General features: G+C 50.5%; 1 protein-coding gene across 1 annotated transcript in view; it reads left to right on the top strand.

The window, feature by feature from the left end:
* The first annotated feature begins 669 nt into the window (after positions 1-669).
* The window catches only part of CREBBP (CREB binding lysine acetyltransferase), a 28,519-nt gene continuing 11,629 nt past the window's right edge, over positions 670-17,559 (top strand). Inside the window, exons 1-9 of the mRNA XM_077274602.1 lie at positions 670-891; positions 13,083-13,765; positions 15,255-15,431; positions 15,516-15,765; positions 15,863-15,976; positions 16,354-16,569; positions 16,680-16,779; positions 16,894-17,040; positions 17,138-17,255. Coding sequence (XP_077130717.1) covers positions 804-891; positions 13,083-13,765; positions 15,255-15,431; positions 15,516-15,765; positions 15,863-15,976; positions 16,354-16,569; positions 16,680-16,779; positions 16,894-17,040; positions 17,138-17,255 — 1,893 coding nt within the window. The 5' untranslated portion in view covers positions 670-803. The remainder of the gene's footprint in view (positions 892-13,082; positions 13,766-15,254; positions 15,432-15,515; positions 15,766-15,862; positions 15,977-16,353; positions 16,570-16,679; positions 16,780-16,893; positions 17,041-17,137; positions 17,256-17,559) is intronic.

The raw sequence follows: 17,559 nt of genomic DNA, 5'->3' as shown, positions 1-17,559 counted from the left end.
CCCCCGCCCTCCCCGCTCCATTCTCCATAGCTGTACGTGCCCCCCTCTTCACCCCCCTCTGCTGTACGTGCTGTGCGTCCTGCGTGGCCACGCCCCTCCTCCCGCCGTCGTAGAAGAGAGGAGGAAAAAAAAAAAAAAAGAAAAAAAACTTTTTTTTTTAATTGAGGAATCAACAGCCGCCATCTTGTCGCGGCTCGGTCAGCGCCGGAGATCTCCGGGGCCCCTGCGTGGAACCTAGGGGAGGAGAGGGCTGCCGGCCGGGACAGCGGGGACTCCGGAGGCAGCTTGGGGGGGCAGCTCCTTCTCCCCCCGGAGGAGGCGACTGATTTTTTCTTCTCCGTCCGTTTTGGTGGCGGTTGCTTCATTGTTTTCCCTCCCCTCACGGAGGAGGAGGAAGCAGCAGCGAGCGCACGGTTGCGTGGGCGGGCGGAGAGCACCGAGCAGGGGGAGGGGAGCTGGGACCGAGGCCTGACGCAACCTCCCCACAGCGCGGCCTAGGCCGGCACCCGGCACTTGTGGGGCCGCAGCGCCGGGGTCTCTCGCTCACATTCGGGGGTTCCGGATCGCCGCTCGCTGGGGGAGTCACCGGCAGGGGGCGCTGCAGGTTGTGGGGCGCAGTGATTTCTGGGCTCGGGGGCCTCAGTCCGGGGCCCCCCTCGGGATGCAGGACTCGGGGGGCTGCTGAGGGTGGTGGCAGCGGCGGCGGCAGGGCCGGGGCACCCCTCCTCCTCCCCCGTGCACCGCTCCTCCTCCGGGGAGGGAGTCTTGTCTGTCTTCGGTGACCGATCAGAGAAGGGGAGAAGATGGCCGAGAACCTGCTGGACGGGCCGCCCAACCGGAAGAGACCCAAGCTCAGCTCGCCGGGCTTCTCTGCCAGCGCGGACAGCACAGGTAGGAAAGGCCGCGGCGCCGGCACCCAGCAGGCCCGGGGATGGGAGGAGGCCGGGACCGTGCGGCCGGGAGCGAGGGCTGCCTGCGGATCACTCGTTACACGGGGCTGCCTGGGGATCACTCGTTACACGGGGCTGCCTGGGGATCACTCGTTACACGGGGCTGCCTGGGGATCACTCGTTACACGGGGCTGCCTGGGGATCACTCGTTACACGGGGCTGCCTGGGGATCACTCGTTACACGGGGCTGCCTGGGGATCACTCGTTACACGGGGCTGCCTGGGGATCACTCGTTACACGGGGCTGCCTGGGGATCACTCGTTACACGGGGCTGCCTGGGGATCACCCGTTGCACGGGTCTGCCAGCGCGGGATCACCCGTTGCACGGGTCTGCCAGCGCGGGATCACCCGTTGCACGGGTCTGCCAGCGCGGGATCACCCGTTGCACGGGTCTGCCAGCGCGGGATCACCCGTTGCACGGGTCTGCCAGCGCGGGATCACCCGTTGCACGGGTCTGCCAGCGCGGGATCACCCGTTGCACGGGTCTGCCAGCGCGGGATCACCCGTTGCACGGGTCTGCCAGCGCGGGATCACCCGTTGCACGGGTCTGCCAGCGCGGGATCACCCGTTGCACGGGTCTGCCAGCGCGGGATCACCCGTTGCACGGGTCTGCCAGCGCGGGATCACCCGTTGCACGGGTCTGCCAGCGCGGGATCACCCGTTGCACGGGTCTGCCAGCGCGGGATCACCCGTTGCACGGGTCTGCCAGCGCGGGATCACCCGTTGCACGGGTCTGCCAGCGCGGGATCACCCGTTGCACGGGTCTGCCAGCGCGGGATCACCCGTTGCACGGGTCTGCCAGCGCGGGATCACCCGTTGCACGGGTCTGCCGTACATTGTGTGGACTTGCTAACATATGCATTATGAAAATATGCATTACATGGGACTGACTATAACACACATTACAGGGGACTAATTATAATGCACATCATGTGGGAATAGAAAAGCACAGTAAGTGGGGCTGACATGCTTTGCCTTGCATGGAGCTGACTGTACAGCACCATGTGTTACATGTAGCTGATCATAATGCACATTCATTACATAGGACTGACCAAAATAGTTTGTAGGGCTTACTTAGATATGTTGCCTGGGGCATTATTGTGGCGGGTCTGTGGTTGCCTGGGGCTGGCTGCTGCGGGTCTGTGGTTGCCTGGGTCTGGCTGTGGGGGGTCAGCGGTTTGCTGGGGCTTTCTGCGGCGGGTCAGCGGTTGGCTGGGGCTTTCTGTGGCGGGTCAGCGTTTGCCTGGGGCTTTCTGTGGCGGGTCAGCGTTTGCCTGGGGCTTTCTGCGGCGGGTCAGCGTTTGCCTGGGGCTTTCTGTGGCGGGTCAGCGTTTGCCTGGGGCTGGCTGTGGCGAGTCAGCGGTTGCCTGGGGCTTTCTGTGGCGGGTCAGCGGTTGCCTGGTGCTTTCTGCGGCTGGTCAGCGGTTGCCTGGGGCTTTCTGCGGCGGGTCAGCGGTTGCCTGGGGCTTTCTGTGGCGGGTCAGCGGTTGCGTGGGGCTGGCTGTGGCGGGTCAGCGGTTGCCTGGGGCTGGCTGTGGCGGGTCAGCGGTTGCCTGGGGCTGGCTGTGGCGGGTCAGCGGTTGCCTGGGGCTGGCTGCGGCGGGTCAGCGGTTGCCTGGGGCTGGCTGCGGCGGGTCAGCGGTTGCCTGGGGCTGGCTGCGGCGGGTCAGCGGTTGCCTGGGGCTGGCTGCGGCGGGTCAGCGGTTGCCTGGGGCTGGCTGCGGCGGGTCAGTGGTTGCCTGGGGCGGGCTGCGGCACGTTACATTGCTCTGTGTGTATGGCTGATACTATACTGTGGATTAGGATACACCAATTACATAAGACTTACGGAAACTTGTCAGTCCTATGTAAAGTGTGATGTGTGCTGGGCAGTCCTGAGTGACTGATGCACTGCAGGTAATTTTCTGACATGTTACGCAGGACTGACAGAATCACAACATAGTAAATAAGGCTGCCTTCACACCTCCATCGTACTCATTTGTGCGCCGTCCGGCCCGAGACTCGCAGTGCATCCTGATCGTTCTCTGCCATTACAGTCTAGAAGGATCCGTCACTGGAGGGAACCTGAAGACTTTGTTCCTCCAGTTTTACGTCTCTGCTTCAGTGTCTTAAAAAATGGCTGTAAACTGGGCGAGATGGGAGAAAAGCGTTCTGCCTTGATGGATGGAAAAAATGGAAACAGATGTGTGAATGTCGCCATTAGGGGATGTCCAACAGTTTTAAAAAGTCGCCACAAACCAGGGGAGACATAGAAGTAACGGAAAAACGTCTCTGCTGCTTCCCCGCTGCTCCACTTGTCTCGCTGATCATTTTGAATGTGCTGCTGTCTGACCACGTTCATGTACCGCTGCAGCCAATCACTGGCCTCTGTGTTCTTGTGCCATCTGTGCTACCAGTGATTGTTGGTCTTCCAGGGTTCCCAGAAATTTGCTCGCCCATTTGTTCCTACGCAAGTTACTAATTCTTGGTTTCCGTCTCCCCAGCGACTTCAGTATTTTTATCCCCTCCTGTGTTGTGCTGCACTGTACAGGACTGTGGGGTCGGTGCTACACTGTACAGGACTGTGGGGTCGGTGCTGCACTGTACAGGACTGTGGGGTCGGTGCTGCACTGTACAGGACTGTGGGGTCGGTGCTGCACTGTACAGGACTGTGGGGTCGGTGCTGCACTGTACAGGACTGTGGGGTCGGTGCTGCACTGTACAGGACTGTGGGGTCGGTGCTGCACTGTACAGGACTGTGGGGTCGGTGCTGCACTGTACAGGACTGTGGGGTCGGTGCTGCACTGTACAGCACTGATCACTGCTGATCATGTATATAAAGAGCAGCACAGATTCATCTAAAGCTACGTTCACATTTGCGTTGTTGGGTGCAGCGTCTTCGACGCGACGCAACCAACAACGCATGTACACCACACACAGCGTTTTGCGATGCATGCGTTGTCATAAGATCCTGCAGATCGGGAATTTCGGTGCAGGGAAAACGCTACAAGTAGCGTCCCCTGCGCCCTGTCTTGTGCGTCTATATGACTCATGCGTCGTAAAACGCAGTACAACGCATACCGGCGCATGTCCATGCGCCCCCGCTGTTAAAGATAGGGACGCATGCGTCGACGACGCTGCGCCCAACAACGCAAATGTGAGCGTAGCCTATACGAAAAGCCGTGATCCTAAGATCAGGAACAGAACACACTTTTATAGGACATTTCATAACTTTCCCAAATTATGAAAACATTTACAGCACATCCTGCATTGTACTACTGTACCCAATTTATTATATATTTCAGGAGTCTGAGTCGGTCCATTTTATACAGACTCCAACTCCACAGCCCTTCTATGTGTGGCTACTGGCCCGATTGCTCCTACCACCTACTGTGGTCGTAGTACCCACCTTAGTGGCCACCATCCTACCCGTGTGCTGCCTCCCCCAACTGCGTGGCTCCAGCCCACCATCACCCCTTCCCCCATCCCCAAGGCAGCACGGCCGTTGGCCCGCCCTCGCCTTCCGCCCCACCTTTGTGACCACCGGCCCACCCCTCTCGCATCAGAGCCACAACACCCCTTCATGTGGTGCTGCTCGCCTCCCACCCCCCATGCGGTCACCAGCTCACCCATGCCTTCTCTACAACCCCCCCATATGGCTGCTAGCTACCCCCTTATGCAGCTGCTGACCCCACTCACCTCTTCCCTTCTCCTGTGCGGCCACATTAAACAACCCCCCCATGCGGCTCTCACCTCCTGGTCCCCAGACGCCTGCTTTCACCTCCTACACAACACCCCCCAATCCAACCCCATCTTACATGTGCCCGCTCCCCACCTGCCTTGTGGCTGCTGCCGATCACCTCTTCTCTTTTCCACTATTATGAATGGAATATTTATATGGCAGACATGCAGTGATTGTGCAGCGTCCATCACATGACAAAGTAGGCTGATCCTGTTGGTTTCTAAACTATATTTTTGGGGTGCTGGGGTATTGTTTGTTTTACACTGTTTTTTGTTGTATTTTATGGTAACTGCCCCAAACCTTTGGAACGTATATTCATTCACAGAGATTTTGGCAGCATGTGAGTCCACCCATTCATCTGAATGTGGATCTCTGCAGGTTTCCTATGGATAGGACGGTGTCAGATCTGCAGCGTGTGAATATATCAGCAGGGTGCGAATCCACACAGCGGATGTGCTGCTGATTTACCGGCAGAAATGACAGCCGTCATTCTAACCCAGAAAAATCATCGTAGTGAATCGACGGCGGTGTCAGTTTTAAATACTCTGCGTGCTGATTCACACTATGGATTATCACTGCAGATTTTTCACTGCTGATTTTTCACCATCTGCAATGCAAATCTGTCGTGATCCGATACAGATATTTTTTCTCCAGGTTTCGGATGATGTGTTCCACAGTAGAATTTAGTTCATGAAATGGCGCAGATTGGGGGTGACATCCTCTGTGTAAACCATCTTTTTTTCTTTTTTTTTTTCAGATGTAGATCAGTTGGCTCTATAGATTTTTTTTTTTTATTATTTTTTTTTACACTGTTGATTGGTTGATCTACTGTACATGCCTAGCCCTGTAATCTGCTGTGGATTTTAGCTGCACAGATCCAACTGCAGAACTGAGCACCATTTCTGTCCTTCGATGGGAGCTGAGCTGCAGTACCCAAGAACGACCACTAAGCAGATAATTGTTGGGGGGTTCTGACAATTGGGACCACCACCAATCTAATATTGAGGACCTAGCCTACGGACCAGTCGTTAATATCATAAGTCTGGAGAACCTCTCTAAGGGTGTAAGAGGAACACACATTGATGACATCAATGTAGAGAGGTGAGAAAAAAAGATTGGCAGGACCCTGGTCTCCAGTGGCCACATCGGTAGTCCGTGGCCGCCGTCCCAGAGCACTGCAAACTTCCTCTTACCTGTGAGATCCTCAGCACCTCCTTTTGATAGGTTAGTTTCAACTCAAGCACCAGGGGCCTACTATTTGGAAGAGGTGTTGGGGATGTTGCAGGGCTCTGCACTTACCGTCATGTCCACTGGACCTGGATCATGCCGATCTTTTTGCTTGGCCCAAGAGTAGTTGTCTGTGATGGCTCTGGTTAGTGAACTCTTTGAGTATGTCCCGTCAGTGGTGAGCGGTGGTGTTACTATGTGGTGCTGATGAGTGACTTAGGTTGCTGTGCTGTAACCTTAGAGCTGCAGATGATGGCATTAGTTACACCAGAAACCTACCGAAAATCAAAAGGTAAAATTAAAAAATCATTCATTTTTATATAGAAAACTTGTCTAGGAACCGCAGTGAAAGTGCATCTAAATAGTGTCCACATGGTCCCTTCTGTGTGGTATTGTGCAGATCTTTTCCCCACCAGGATGCTTGTGCACCATATGGCGGCCTGTGATATGGAACCTCAGCTACTCCTGGGTGCACGGAGCCTGTATAGCTCACCATGCATGAGGAGGCATAATTCGTACATGGTCGGATGGGACGAGGAGGAATCTGGGGTGTATTTTAGGGTCTCGCACTAAAACTACACGGTTAGGAACGTCCAGATCTGTTTTATGCCCCACTAGATAAGAACGCTGGATAGAGATGAGCGAATTGGCTCTCAGGACCCTGGGCCTGTGGTCACGTCGGTAGCCCCTGCGAACCTCCTCCTGTATTCATCCGTCATGCATGTACCACGCCACAATGGCGTCTCGCCGGCTGACAAATCAGGAAAAGCGTAAAAGCGTTGGGCATTCTGGCTGATAGGAGGGCTACCACCATGACAGGGGCTACAGATGTGGCTGTTGTATCAGGTTCCTGCAAATCGATTTGCTCATCTCTATCGCTGGCGCATTCTTATGTTCATCTCTGCATTGTGCCGTTCCTCTGTTATTCCTCCAGGACATGTACAAATTGATAACTGTCTTGCTGTTCCCCATGTCCATGGAAGCTAAAAGATTGTGCAGAACTCTGGCCCGGTGTCCACATTGGTGCTTCCACTGCAGTTAGACCTGGGGTCCTGCAAGCTTCCTCGGCAGCACTCCGATGCTGGCGTCCTGGCTGCCTTAGGTGTTTACCAAGCCCCTATTACATCATTGTAGACATCTGAGGCCCCTATGATGCCGGACCCTCATCCGACTATGTGGATGCCTGACCAGGGTCCTGCAACTGTTTTTGCTCATCTTTAGCCCTACATACTGCCAGCATCTGATCAGTACTTTTTTTTTTTCTTTGAGGAATAAAGTTGAAAGAAAATATGTTTTATGGGGGGATTTAAAAAAAAAAAAAAAAGTAGTCAGACATGTCAGGAGGGCGGAGGGGCTTTGACGATCGTAGTTCCTCTTCGCTGATTTGCAGCGGTCGTGGCTTTTATTTGACTTTCTTCCAAACAAAGAGAAAAGTTCCTCGGTCGTGGTCTTTGTTGTGAGATCGTCGCTCTCGCCGGAGCCAAGTGCCGGGTTCCTGGCCGTCCCTCCGCACGTCCTCACCACATTTCCTCTCTCGGCGCGCTCTGATTTGAGCGGTCGGGCTGATAACCGTCGTCCTGTAAGTTCCCCCTCCAGAGCCGGCAGTGATTCCTTGTGATTTGTCATTGACTTTGCATGATCAGATTCATCCCTGAGCTGAGCTGACGGATTCTTGATCCGTGCGGCAAAAGGACATAATCCCCGTTAGAGAGGGTACACTCCTAAATGTTTTTTTTTTTTTTTCCTGCATCTTGCATCTCTTCAGCTGTTGCAATACTACAACTCCCAGCATGCCCCTATAGCTGCAGTCTTGTTCCAGGATCTCGGGGTACGTGCCAACATGTGTAGTGTCACCTGTTGCTAAGCAACAGCTCAAACTTGTCTGTGCCGCTCTTAGCAACCATTGCACAATCTTTTTTTTTTTTTTTTTTCCTCCATTTTAGTAAAAGTTAGACATGTAGAGGGGCACATTTATTTATTTATTTTTGCAAAAGGCTCAGAATGGAGCATTAAAAAAAATCGCAATACTCATACAGGGATTGAGCGTTAAGTCCCATTGCCCCATGAACCCCCTGGCCAGATGGCCGCCGTGGGCATCGTATAGGATGGTTGTAGACCGCTGCAGATTGGAGCCTTTTAAAAAAGCGCTGTCTGGTTGTACAGCTATATACCCTTAGGCCTTGGCATCAATAGCTGTGTGCGCCTGGCATGAACCTGTGTCTACTAATGCCTGTAAATACATTTACCTTACGGGGGAAGATTCTGCCAAGTGCGGGGTGTCATCGGCAGCTTCACGCTTTCCTTTTTCATCTTCCTGGCTTGGTCTGTGATCATAAATGTGGGCGCAGTACCCCCTGCCCAGTGCCGGTGGGCTGTGGAGTATCCGCCGCTATAGATACACCCCGAATTGGTAACACCCAGCTGTTAATGCATTTCTAGGCGTAATGACGGAGGAACAGCACAATGTAGAGAGCTAAGAAAATTATTCTGGTGCTGGTTCACCTACTGGATGGTCAGTCCGTCCTGCCAGCAACAGTCTTATGGTCATGGCTGCTTTTTTTTAGCGGTACGCAAAGAGTTAACAGCAATTCCAGGCACATCACGTTGACTTTAATGGGGTCTGTGGAGCTCCCTCTATATGCTGCAGCTACGGGCCAATATTCTATGGCATCTGTGTATAACATTTAAATGGAACGCGCACTGGCTCCTATTGGCCCCATGCGATGCGATCCTGGGGACCGATGGGTTCCCGTCTGTCATTTCGGTCCTCCTATGAAGTTCAGCTGCAGGTGGACCGAGATTTTCACCATATTCTGTAATACTCTGGTATGGTACCTCTAGTCCCCTAAGGGGCTAATAGATCATGTAAAAGATATAGAAAAAAGTTTTTCTAGTACTTTTTCTTTTAATAATTTTGAAAAATTCTGATTAGCCCATTTATCCCCTGTTGAAAAGGGGGGGAAAAAACACTTACGGTATTTGCTGTGTTTGTAAAATTTCGAGCTATTAAAATATGGAATTAATTAACCTGATCGGTAAAAACCAGAAGGAAAAAAAGTCAAAACTCCAGAATTGCATTTTTTGGGGGGGATTACATCACCTCTAAAAAAAAAAAAAATAATAATAATACAATGCACAAAATTGATATCAATAAAGACGTCACCGCACAGAAAAACAAGCTCTCGCTCAGCTCAAGAGACTGAAAAATAAAATTGGTACTTGTCTCGGATAATGGTGACACATAGGGAAATTTTTTTCCCCCTTTTTTTTTTTTTTTTTTTTTTAATTTAAGTAGAAACATTTTTGCATGCTTTATATCGCTGTAATCTCACCGACGTGGGCAGTCATGTTTCTGAGCCAGTTTTATCACACAGTGAAAACTCTTTAAAAATAAAATGTAAAAAAATGGCAGATTTGCATTTTTTTTAACCTTTTCATTACACTTGGTATTTTTTTTTTTCTTCCCCATTTGTGAGCGATCAGCTCACAGCTTTATAGTAGTTGATGGCGTTGCGGCCGTGAACGTTCTTCTTCCTGGCATTTGTTCCATCCTGCCCTGGCTCCTCCGCCTTGGTGCAGGAGTTTTGTACTACAGGACTGCACATGTTTCTATCTAATGTCTGGATGTCGGGGGGCTGACCATTACGAGGGGGTAATAAGTCGGATCTCTAGTATTTCATTTGCCGTTTTGATGGTTTAGGACACCGCTCGCTCTCGAGGGTTTTTTTTTAAGCTTTTTTGTCGTCTCCAGTAAAGTTTGCCATTATTGCATTTTTCTGCACAGAACATCCGAGCTGTTTTTGCTGCCAAGGACTATACGGGGAGCGGGGCTCACATACGATGATCGTGCCTTATCCCTAATTCACCTCTGGAAGTTTCCTGAGGTCATCACGTCTGGTTCCTTCAAGAACCGATGATTTAATGGCAGCTCAGGAAGTCAGGAGATATACTACACCCCGAGCCTTTGTGGTAACTTGTAAATTTTTTTTTTCTGCCCTCCTTTCTAAGGATTATCGGGAAATACTTGACTGTTTTAATACATGGACTTCATGAGTCCTGGACCTTGTTTTGCAAGAAGTTGTAATTTTTGGAAACTTTTCCAAACTCGTGCCCTCCACACCCCCCCATGGCTTGTGATTGGATGCAGGCCGAGAATGATGGGAAAGTCAAGACCTTGTGTGTAATCCAGTGTTTGGGGTCGGCTCCGAGCTATAGGAATAGTCCTTTTTTAAGGTGCGCCGGTCATGAAGGTGTGATCCAAGGAAGGAATTAGTATCTAGAGACCTGCAGATGCCCGTACTATAGAGCCAACATATTCTGGAGCGCTGTGCTGAGATTTTTACCGTTCACACTAGCACCGGTAGGCAGAAAGGCAACCTCTGTAGTTTATCAGTAGTCGGTCTCCACAACAAGGTGCGGACACTTTTAGGCTCTTTGCTAATCAAGCTTGTAAGCGCTGGTCCAAAGCTTGATGGATCGTTGGGCTCCTCTGATGCTAAAGAAAGAGGTAAATCTGCCGGCAGTCTGGGAGACAGCGGACCAGTGGCACAGCCATGTCAATGTCAGCAATATTGGGAACAACCCTTTAATTGTTAAAGGTGTCTTAGACCCAACAGACAGCGGCCAAACACAAGTGAGCGAGGCGTCTGCTTATGGAAGGAGATGATTCGTGGCTGACTCTATCCGTTAGGGACACGTTCATGTGTATGGGGATGTTGGGAGCAATACTTATATATGGGTACACACATCATTAAATGCCCTCGTGCTGCAGTGTTAGATTGTGCACGAGGTTCTGCAGCAGCCAGGTGATGCCGCCGTCGTTTGTGGTACCGATGTGCTGCAGCGACCCGCTCTGGTAATGACAGCTTTCGCGTGTATTGTGGATATGTCTGGATGTTGGAAGCGACGTCCTACCCATACACTTGCGGTTCTTTAATCCTCACTCGCTTTTGTGGTTCTTAATCTCTGGGTTTGATTTGGGATTAGGGATGTGGAACTTGCAGTCTGATATTATGATGGAGATCACATTGAGGGCGACTCGTTCTGAATGTACACGGCCCCGACATTAGTAACCACCGAGGATTATGGAGGCGCTCGGCTGCCAGAAGTCAGATCCAACCTGCTGCGATCCCGAGGTCCGAATAGGGAGGTGGAAATAACTGGAACTAAACTTGCAGAAACCCCCCTGAACACCTCATAGATTGGGGGCTTAGGCTATGAGACCCCCAAAGTGATCGCTCAAACCACAGTGCAGTGAATCAAAAGTCTATGGGTTCATACACTGGAGACGAGTAGCATAAAGGCTTATTCCCATCTGCCTAGGTGGAAATAACGCTATAAGCTATCAGTGAGGGTCTCGAGATCCAGCATGCTAAACCTTAGATGGTTTGTATTGGCCGGGGCCTTACCTGGATGTCACGTGTGTTCACGGTCTATCCCCCCCATCCACCTGTGATGGAAATGTTCCATGCAATGCCGAACCTCGTGCTGGCACGCTGCCACTTCCTCTGAGCGGCTGCCCGGCCGGCCGTACGACCGAGCGCTTGTCATTGCTGCACCGTCTCTCCCCGCCTGCCGGCTCCTTGTTCCTCTTGGATGATTCACGAATGTGCAGTTTTTTTTTATGCACTTTTTGTCCACGGTGGCTTCAGAAAACAAACAATCGCTATAGGACATTGGGAAAGGAAGACGTAAGCGTCGAGCTCGTCAAGCAGGTTTTGCCATCACTACTCAATCACTGGGGGTCCGACTACCGTTCCCTGGAATGAAAAGTGAACAGAGCTGTTTTATGCCATGTGGATACAGGTTTTTTTCTTTTTTCCCTGGGCAGCTTCACTTTACACACACAAAAAAAAGCTTTAATGACTCTTCCTAGTCATTTCTATAGTAAAGCCACCTTCCTGGTCAAACATTCAAACTTTTGAGCTTTTTTTTCCATCCATTTCTGGTGGGGAAAAAAGAAAATGCACGTCCCTACTATGAAGCGTCTCCTGACTGGGAAGGCTCCAAACGAGGAACTGTCCTATCGGACGGTCGTAAAAGAAGCTTCAAAAACCATTCAAAATCACTTCAAGAATTAAGAATTCCCGTATAAGGCTTCTTTTACATTTGCCGTGATTTTGTGGCCCCAATAGATTTCTCTGGGGCCGCAAAAACGGGCCGTAATAATCCCACGGCGCGCCGTATGGCCGTGAGGGCAGTATTTACGGCTGTGAAAAAAATATCGAGCCTGCTTGATATTTTTCACGGCTTACGGACACGGCCACATTGTAAATCAATGGGGCCACAAAAACAACAGAAGGTTGTTTTTGCGATTCGCTGTAACTTCCAGTTTTGCGGACCTCCGTTCTTTTTTTCCCAATACTTTTGCCATAGTATTGGGAACCTGGAAAACGGTGATCCACAAGTTTTTTACGGTCCGTTATTGCGGCAGACCTTGAAAATTGCAGCAATACAGCCTGCAAAAAAGACCCGCAATAACCGGCCGCAAAAACCACTGTATGTGTAAAAGAAGCCTTTCCTGAAACTGTTTCTACCAGAAATCTTGTTCTGCTTTTACCACCTCAAAAAAAGCCAAACCCTGTGTGAACAAAGCCTTAGTGCCTGATTCATTTTTACATTTTCTGTTTTTTTGGGTCTGGTATTTGGTGTTTTTCTGTCTGAATTTAGTTGTTGTTTTTTTTCTTTTTCTTTTTTTTTTAAACTAGTGTTTATTTTGTCAATGTGGGCATGTTTTCTAGATAATTTGGCTCAAATTTAGCAAAATTTTATTTCAGGAACGTGCGACTTTTATTGCTAAGAAGTCACAAAACAAGTTAGAAGGCATTTTTTATTTTGCGCAAAGTTTATGAACCGCGGGCGCCAATTTGTTGAATTTGGAGGGAAAAAACAAATGTCAACGAACACTATAGGGGACAATCCATCACCCCCAAAAACCGCTGCCAATGAATGATCCATAAATGTTGTGTGTTTCCCTCTATCTCACCTGTGACCCCAGAGGGAGGTCTGATTAATGGCAGCCCTGATATAGGATTTCACTTTCATACTGGTCCACAATATTGGTCTCGTGCTAGCGGTGGGATTAACCATTTGTGTAGAAGGTGGTGCTCGGGACAGTGTATATTTTGGTGTCTTGGATGTGACATCCCATCGTTCCTGATGCAATGTCTTTTCTGTCTTCCCAGATTTTTCTTTCTTCGACTTGGAGAACGACCTCCCAGACGAGCTTATCCCTAATGGAGATCTCAGCCTCTTGAACGCCGGCGGTGGACTAGGTCAGGATGCTGCTTCCCAGAACAAGCCCCTCTCCGACCTTCTCCGTGGAGGGAATCCAGCATTGGGCGCCGGCATGGGAAGAGGGGGTTCTGGCAGCCCCGTACAACAAACTATGGGCCAGCAAAACAGCCCAGGCCTCGGCAATCTGGGGGGCCTTAACAAGAGTCCTTTGAGCCAAGGACTGTCAGTGACTCCTCCATCTGGATTAAACAAGCCCACAGCTGGTACACCTGGTCCTTCTGCTCCCACCTCGCAATCTCAGAAGCAAGTTGGCATGGTGGCGGGCAGTCCTGGTGCTCAACAGGCGTCTGTGGGTATCTGCATGAACTCCAACTTTGGCCAAGGGCATCAAGCCCTGATGAATAACAACTCTGGGCACACACTAATGAGCCAAGCCCAGCCGTCACAGGGACAGGTACTGAATGGCTCTTTGGGGCCTGGAAGCCGAGGTCGAGCAGCAGGCTTACAGTACAACTCGCCCACCATGCAAGCCAATCCTGGGAGCGTGCTCGCCGAAACCTTAACACAGGGGACGGCGACTATGCCGGCTCACACAGGAATGACCACCACCCAGCCGGGACCCATGGCAAAGGTAGGTCCTGGCCTACAGTGCCACTTCTGTATTTTGTACGCATACACTCGCTCTGTTTCATTCATAATAAAGCTGTGTTGTGCTTTTCCAGCCATTGCAAAATCACTGCTGTCAGCAGAGCATGCTGAGTTATTGTTAGCAGAGCATGCTGAGAGTTATTGTTTTGCAGCAGCTAGAGGTTTGAAAACACTTCATTAAAGGAACTGTCCCATCCTAGAAAACCCCTTTTAATGTGAGATCTACTATGATCCCCAGCAAAGAACAGCTGACTGTGCAAGAGAGGCTCATTTCTCCTGCAGCGGCCACTAGAGGTGAATTGTAATATTGCAGGCAGCCATGCAAATCACAGACTTGAGTGTAATACAAGGACTGACCGGATTTGTTTTTGATAAGATGAATGGGAGTGAAGGCTGGCTTATAACGTCTGCCTAAGGGAATAGTGTTTCCAAAACCCGACACTGCCCAGGAGTGGCGCTGTTTCTGGGGAGAAACATTTTTCAGGTTCCCTCATTAGAGCTCAGACTTTTGGCTTCTCGGCTTTGCCTTGTGTATTGTGGTTTTTACAGCCCGGTTACCAGTTTTGCTTTGAAGTGGTTACTTGTGTGTTTCCTTTCTCCTGCAATATGAGCTGTCAAGCGGATGACGTCCGCACCTCCAGTATTTAGCGTATTGTGTCTACCTCTGATGCCCTCTTACGTGGCTGCGGTTCTTCTGGCACGTGATCACTGCAAGTGGTAATACTGCAGCTGTCCGGAGCCCACGTCACCAACCTGGGTGCCAACGTGCCATATTAAAGGCTGTATATCGGTGTACAAAAAAAGAAATCCCAAAAGTTAGATGCCAGTTAAAACTGGTTTAGGAATTAATCAAAGAATATGCTAGTTTATAGCCCTCTATTAATGGGCATACTCCCATCTCAGACATGGAACAGGCCATAAAGGTCCGGTTGCTGTGGACTCCATTCACTTCTATTGTGAGTGCTATCATTTAGGAACACCCCTTTAAGTGCTGGCATGTTACGTGTCCTTTATAAGTGCTAGCAGGATAGGGTTTGGCGCTTTCCAACTTCGAGTTGTTTTGTCCTTCACAAGTTGGAGAACTGAACAAATTGATTTGCAGGCTCCTGGTCTAGCGGCCACATCGGTAGTCCAGGCCACCGGACCAGAGCCCTTCTTACCTTCTCCTACCCGCCAGCATCCTTAGTGCCTCCTCTGATTAGTAAGCCTGACAAGACATCTTCCGGGCATCACACCGGACCTACTAATCAGAAGAGGTGCCAGGGTAGCCAGCACCCAGGTTTCTGCAGGGCTCAGACCATGAATGATGTGTCTGGGCATATACAGTGTTTTATGATTATTTTTTTTTTTTTGGAATATGGCGGCACGTATTGAACAGTCACACAGCTGGGAGATGTAGGCCAATTGTGAAAGAAACGCTGGCGTTGATATGCCGATTGCTTTACACTTTGCCTTTTTTTTTTCTCCCATAGATGGGACTTCAAGGCAACAACGGCCCTTTTGGACAAATGTTCAACCAATCACAGGCACAACAAATTCGTGCCCAGGGGGTTAATCCTCAGCTTGCCAACAAGCCCACCATGGCAAACAGCCTCCCTCCATTCTCTTCTGATATGAAAAGCTCGCCTGTGGCCAACGTTCCCAACATGGTAAGTGTTCACAGCGTCGCGCACATCACGTCGAAACGAACATCAGCAGCATGAGTCTGATTTTTTTTTTTTTTTTTTTTTCAGTCTCCTTTGCAAGCGCAAGTTCAACAAGTTGGCATTGGCGCTGCGCCGTCTATGGGAACCGGTCCCACCGCTGACCCGGAGAAACGCAAACTCATCCAGCAGCAACTGGTGCTCCTGCTGCACGCTCACAAATGTCAGCGGCGCGAGCAAAGCAACGGCGAGATGCGGGACTGCGCCCTGCCCCATTGCCGGACCATGAAGAACGTGCTGAATCACATGACTCACTGTCAGGCCGGGAAAGCCTGCCAGGGTAAGCGCTTCATCCCGGGGTCACCGACACTCTTAGGAGTTGATGCTGACTTGTTTTTGCTTTTTTTTTTTAACTAATTTTTGTTTTCTGCCCGTAGTTGCCCATTGCGCTTCCTCAAGGCAGATCATTTCTCACTGGAAGAACTGCACGCGGCACGACTGTCCGGTCTGTCTCCCTCTGAAGAATGCCAGCGACAAAAGGAACCAGCAGCGTGAGTAGTCGCATCTCCGCCATGGGGAAAAAAAAATGTTTAATGATGGTCGTACTAATGTTATAAGATGAACACAGGGGGTCCGACATCTGATGTATATGAGGGTGTCGTGAGATGTTCGGGAAGGAGTGGCGAGGGGTGACAGATTAGATTTCCATGTGTACATTCAGCTATCTAAGGTGTATGGGTATCTGGAAGGGACTGTGTCATCAGAAAGTGACCTATATAGGACTTTCCAGCAGTCTCATCATCATCACAGGATTTCAGTGACAGGCAGAAAACCTCTGAGCATTGGGATTACTCTGGCTCTTTGGTCTTTGTATATATGATCTTGTCACCCTGGAAAGCACAGACTCTCATGTTCCTCTCCTTTTCAGCTCTCCTCGTGTCTCCTTCCAGCGGAGTGCAGAATCCCATCGGGACAGGTGGAGGAACCCAGCAGACTGCTCCTGCCCTCAGTAGCCCCAATCCTATCGACCCCAGCTCTATGCAAAGGGCGTACGCTGCGCTGGGTCTTCCTTACGTTAACCAGTCTCAGGGCCCTGGGCAGCAGCAGTCTCAAGTTCATCAGATTCGTGGCCTGAGTGCACTGAGTAAGTAGCGATCACTAATGTGATAAGCAGACGACCGGCTGCAACTTTCTTCTAGGATAACCCTAAGCCGATGCTGTCCTGTAATCGCTCGTTTTTGCTTATTCCTCCAGCTGCTAATCCGATAAACCCCTCCGCCGGAGGCATCTCAACGGAGCAACAAACCAGCCTGATGAATGAAGCGTCTCTTCCTGCCGCCCTGGCGAACACAAAGTAAGTGGATCCATCAATTTATGGGAAAATCCTACGGGCGGCGAGGGACGGCTGTAGCAACGTATAAGGCGACATACGTTCCTTTTGGATTAATTGGCACATTTTCTCGTGCAGCTCCTTGTTGGGCGATGGTAACAATCCCAGCTCTGTTGGCAACATGGGTACCATGCCGACAGCGGCACCACCTTCTTCGACAGGGGTTAGGAAAGCCTGGCATGAGCATGTGACCCAGGATCTCCGAAACCATCTAGTCCACAAATTGTACGTAAAGCCGGTGACGCTTTATGCTGGGCATCGATAATGGATCACCAAAATATTTATGGCTATTTTTAAAAAAATTTTTTTTATTCTGTTGCAGAGTCCAAGCAATCTTCCCCACTCCTGACCCTGCGGCTCTGAAAGATCGGCGGATGGAAAACCTGGTGGCTTACGCCCGGAAAGTGGAGGGTGACATGTACGAGTCGGCCAACAGCAGGGTATGCATGGATAAATCACTACAAGCATCCTGTGATGATATTGCTAGAATTGGGTGGGATCTTTGCACCCCCGACAATCATGAAGTCACTTCCGCATTGCTACACTGAGTTAATGCATTAATGCAAAATTAATTAAAACACCCACAGAAAATGCCAGTGTGCATATCTCCTTTGCTCTAGGGGGTTCCTGCTACTACATAGTGGTATATCTGCCACATCTATGGGATGGTCGCTAACAAGCAGCCCATATCCGCATTTACATGGCAGCTTGTAGTGTGTAGTCTTTTTCCTATGGAGACTAAAG

This window comes from Ranitomeya variabilis, chromosome 7 (assembly GCF_051348905.1).
Source record: "Ranitomeya variabilis isolate aRanVar5 chromosome 7, aRanVar5.hap1, whole genome shotgun sequence".
Lineage (NCBI taxonomy): Eukaryota > Metazoa > Chordata > Amphibia > Anura > Dendrobatidae > Ranitomeya > Ranitomeya variabilis.
This window is presented reverse-complemented; position numbering and strand designations above follow the sequence as displayed.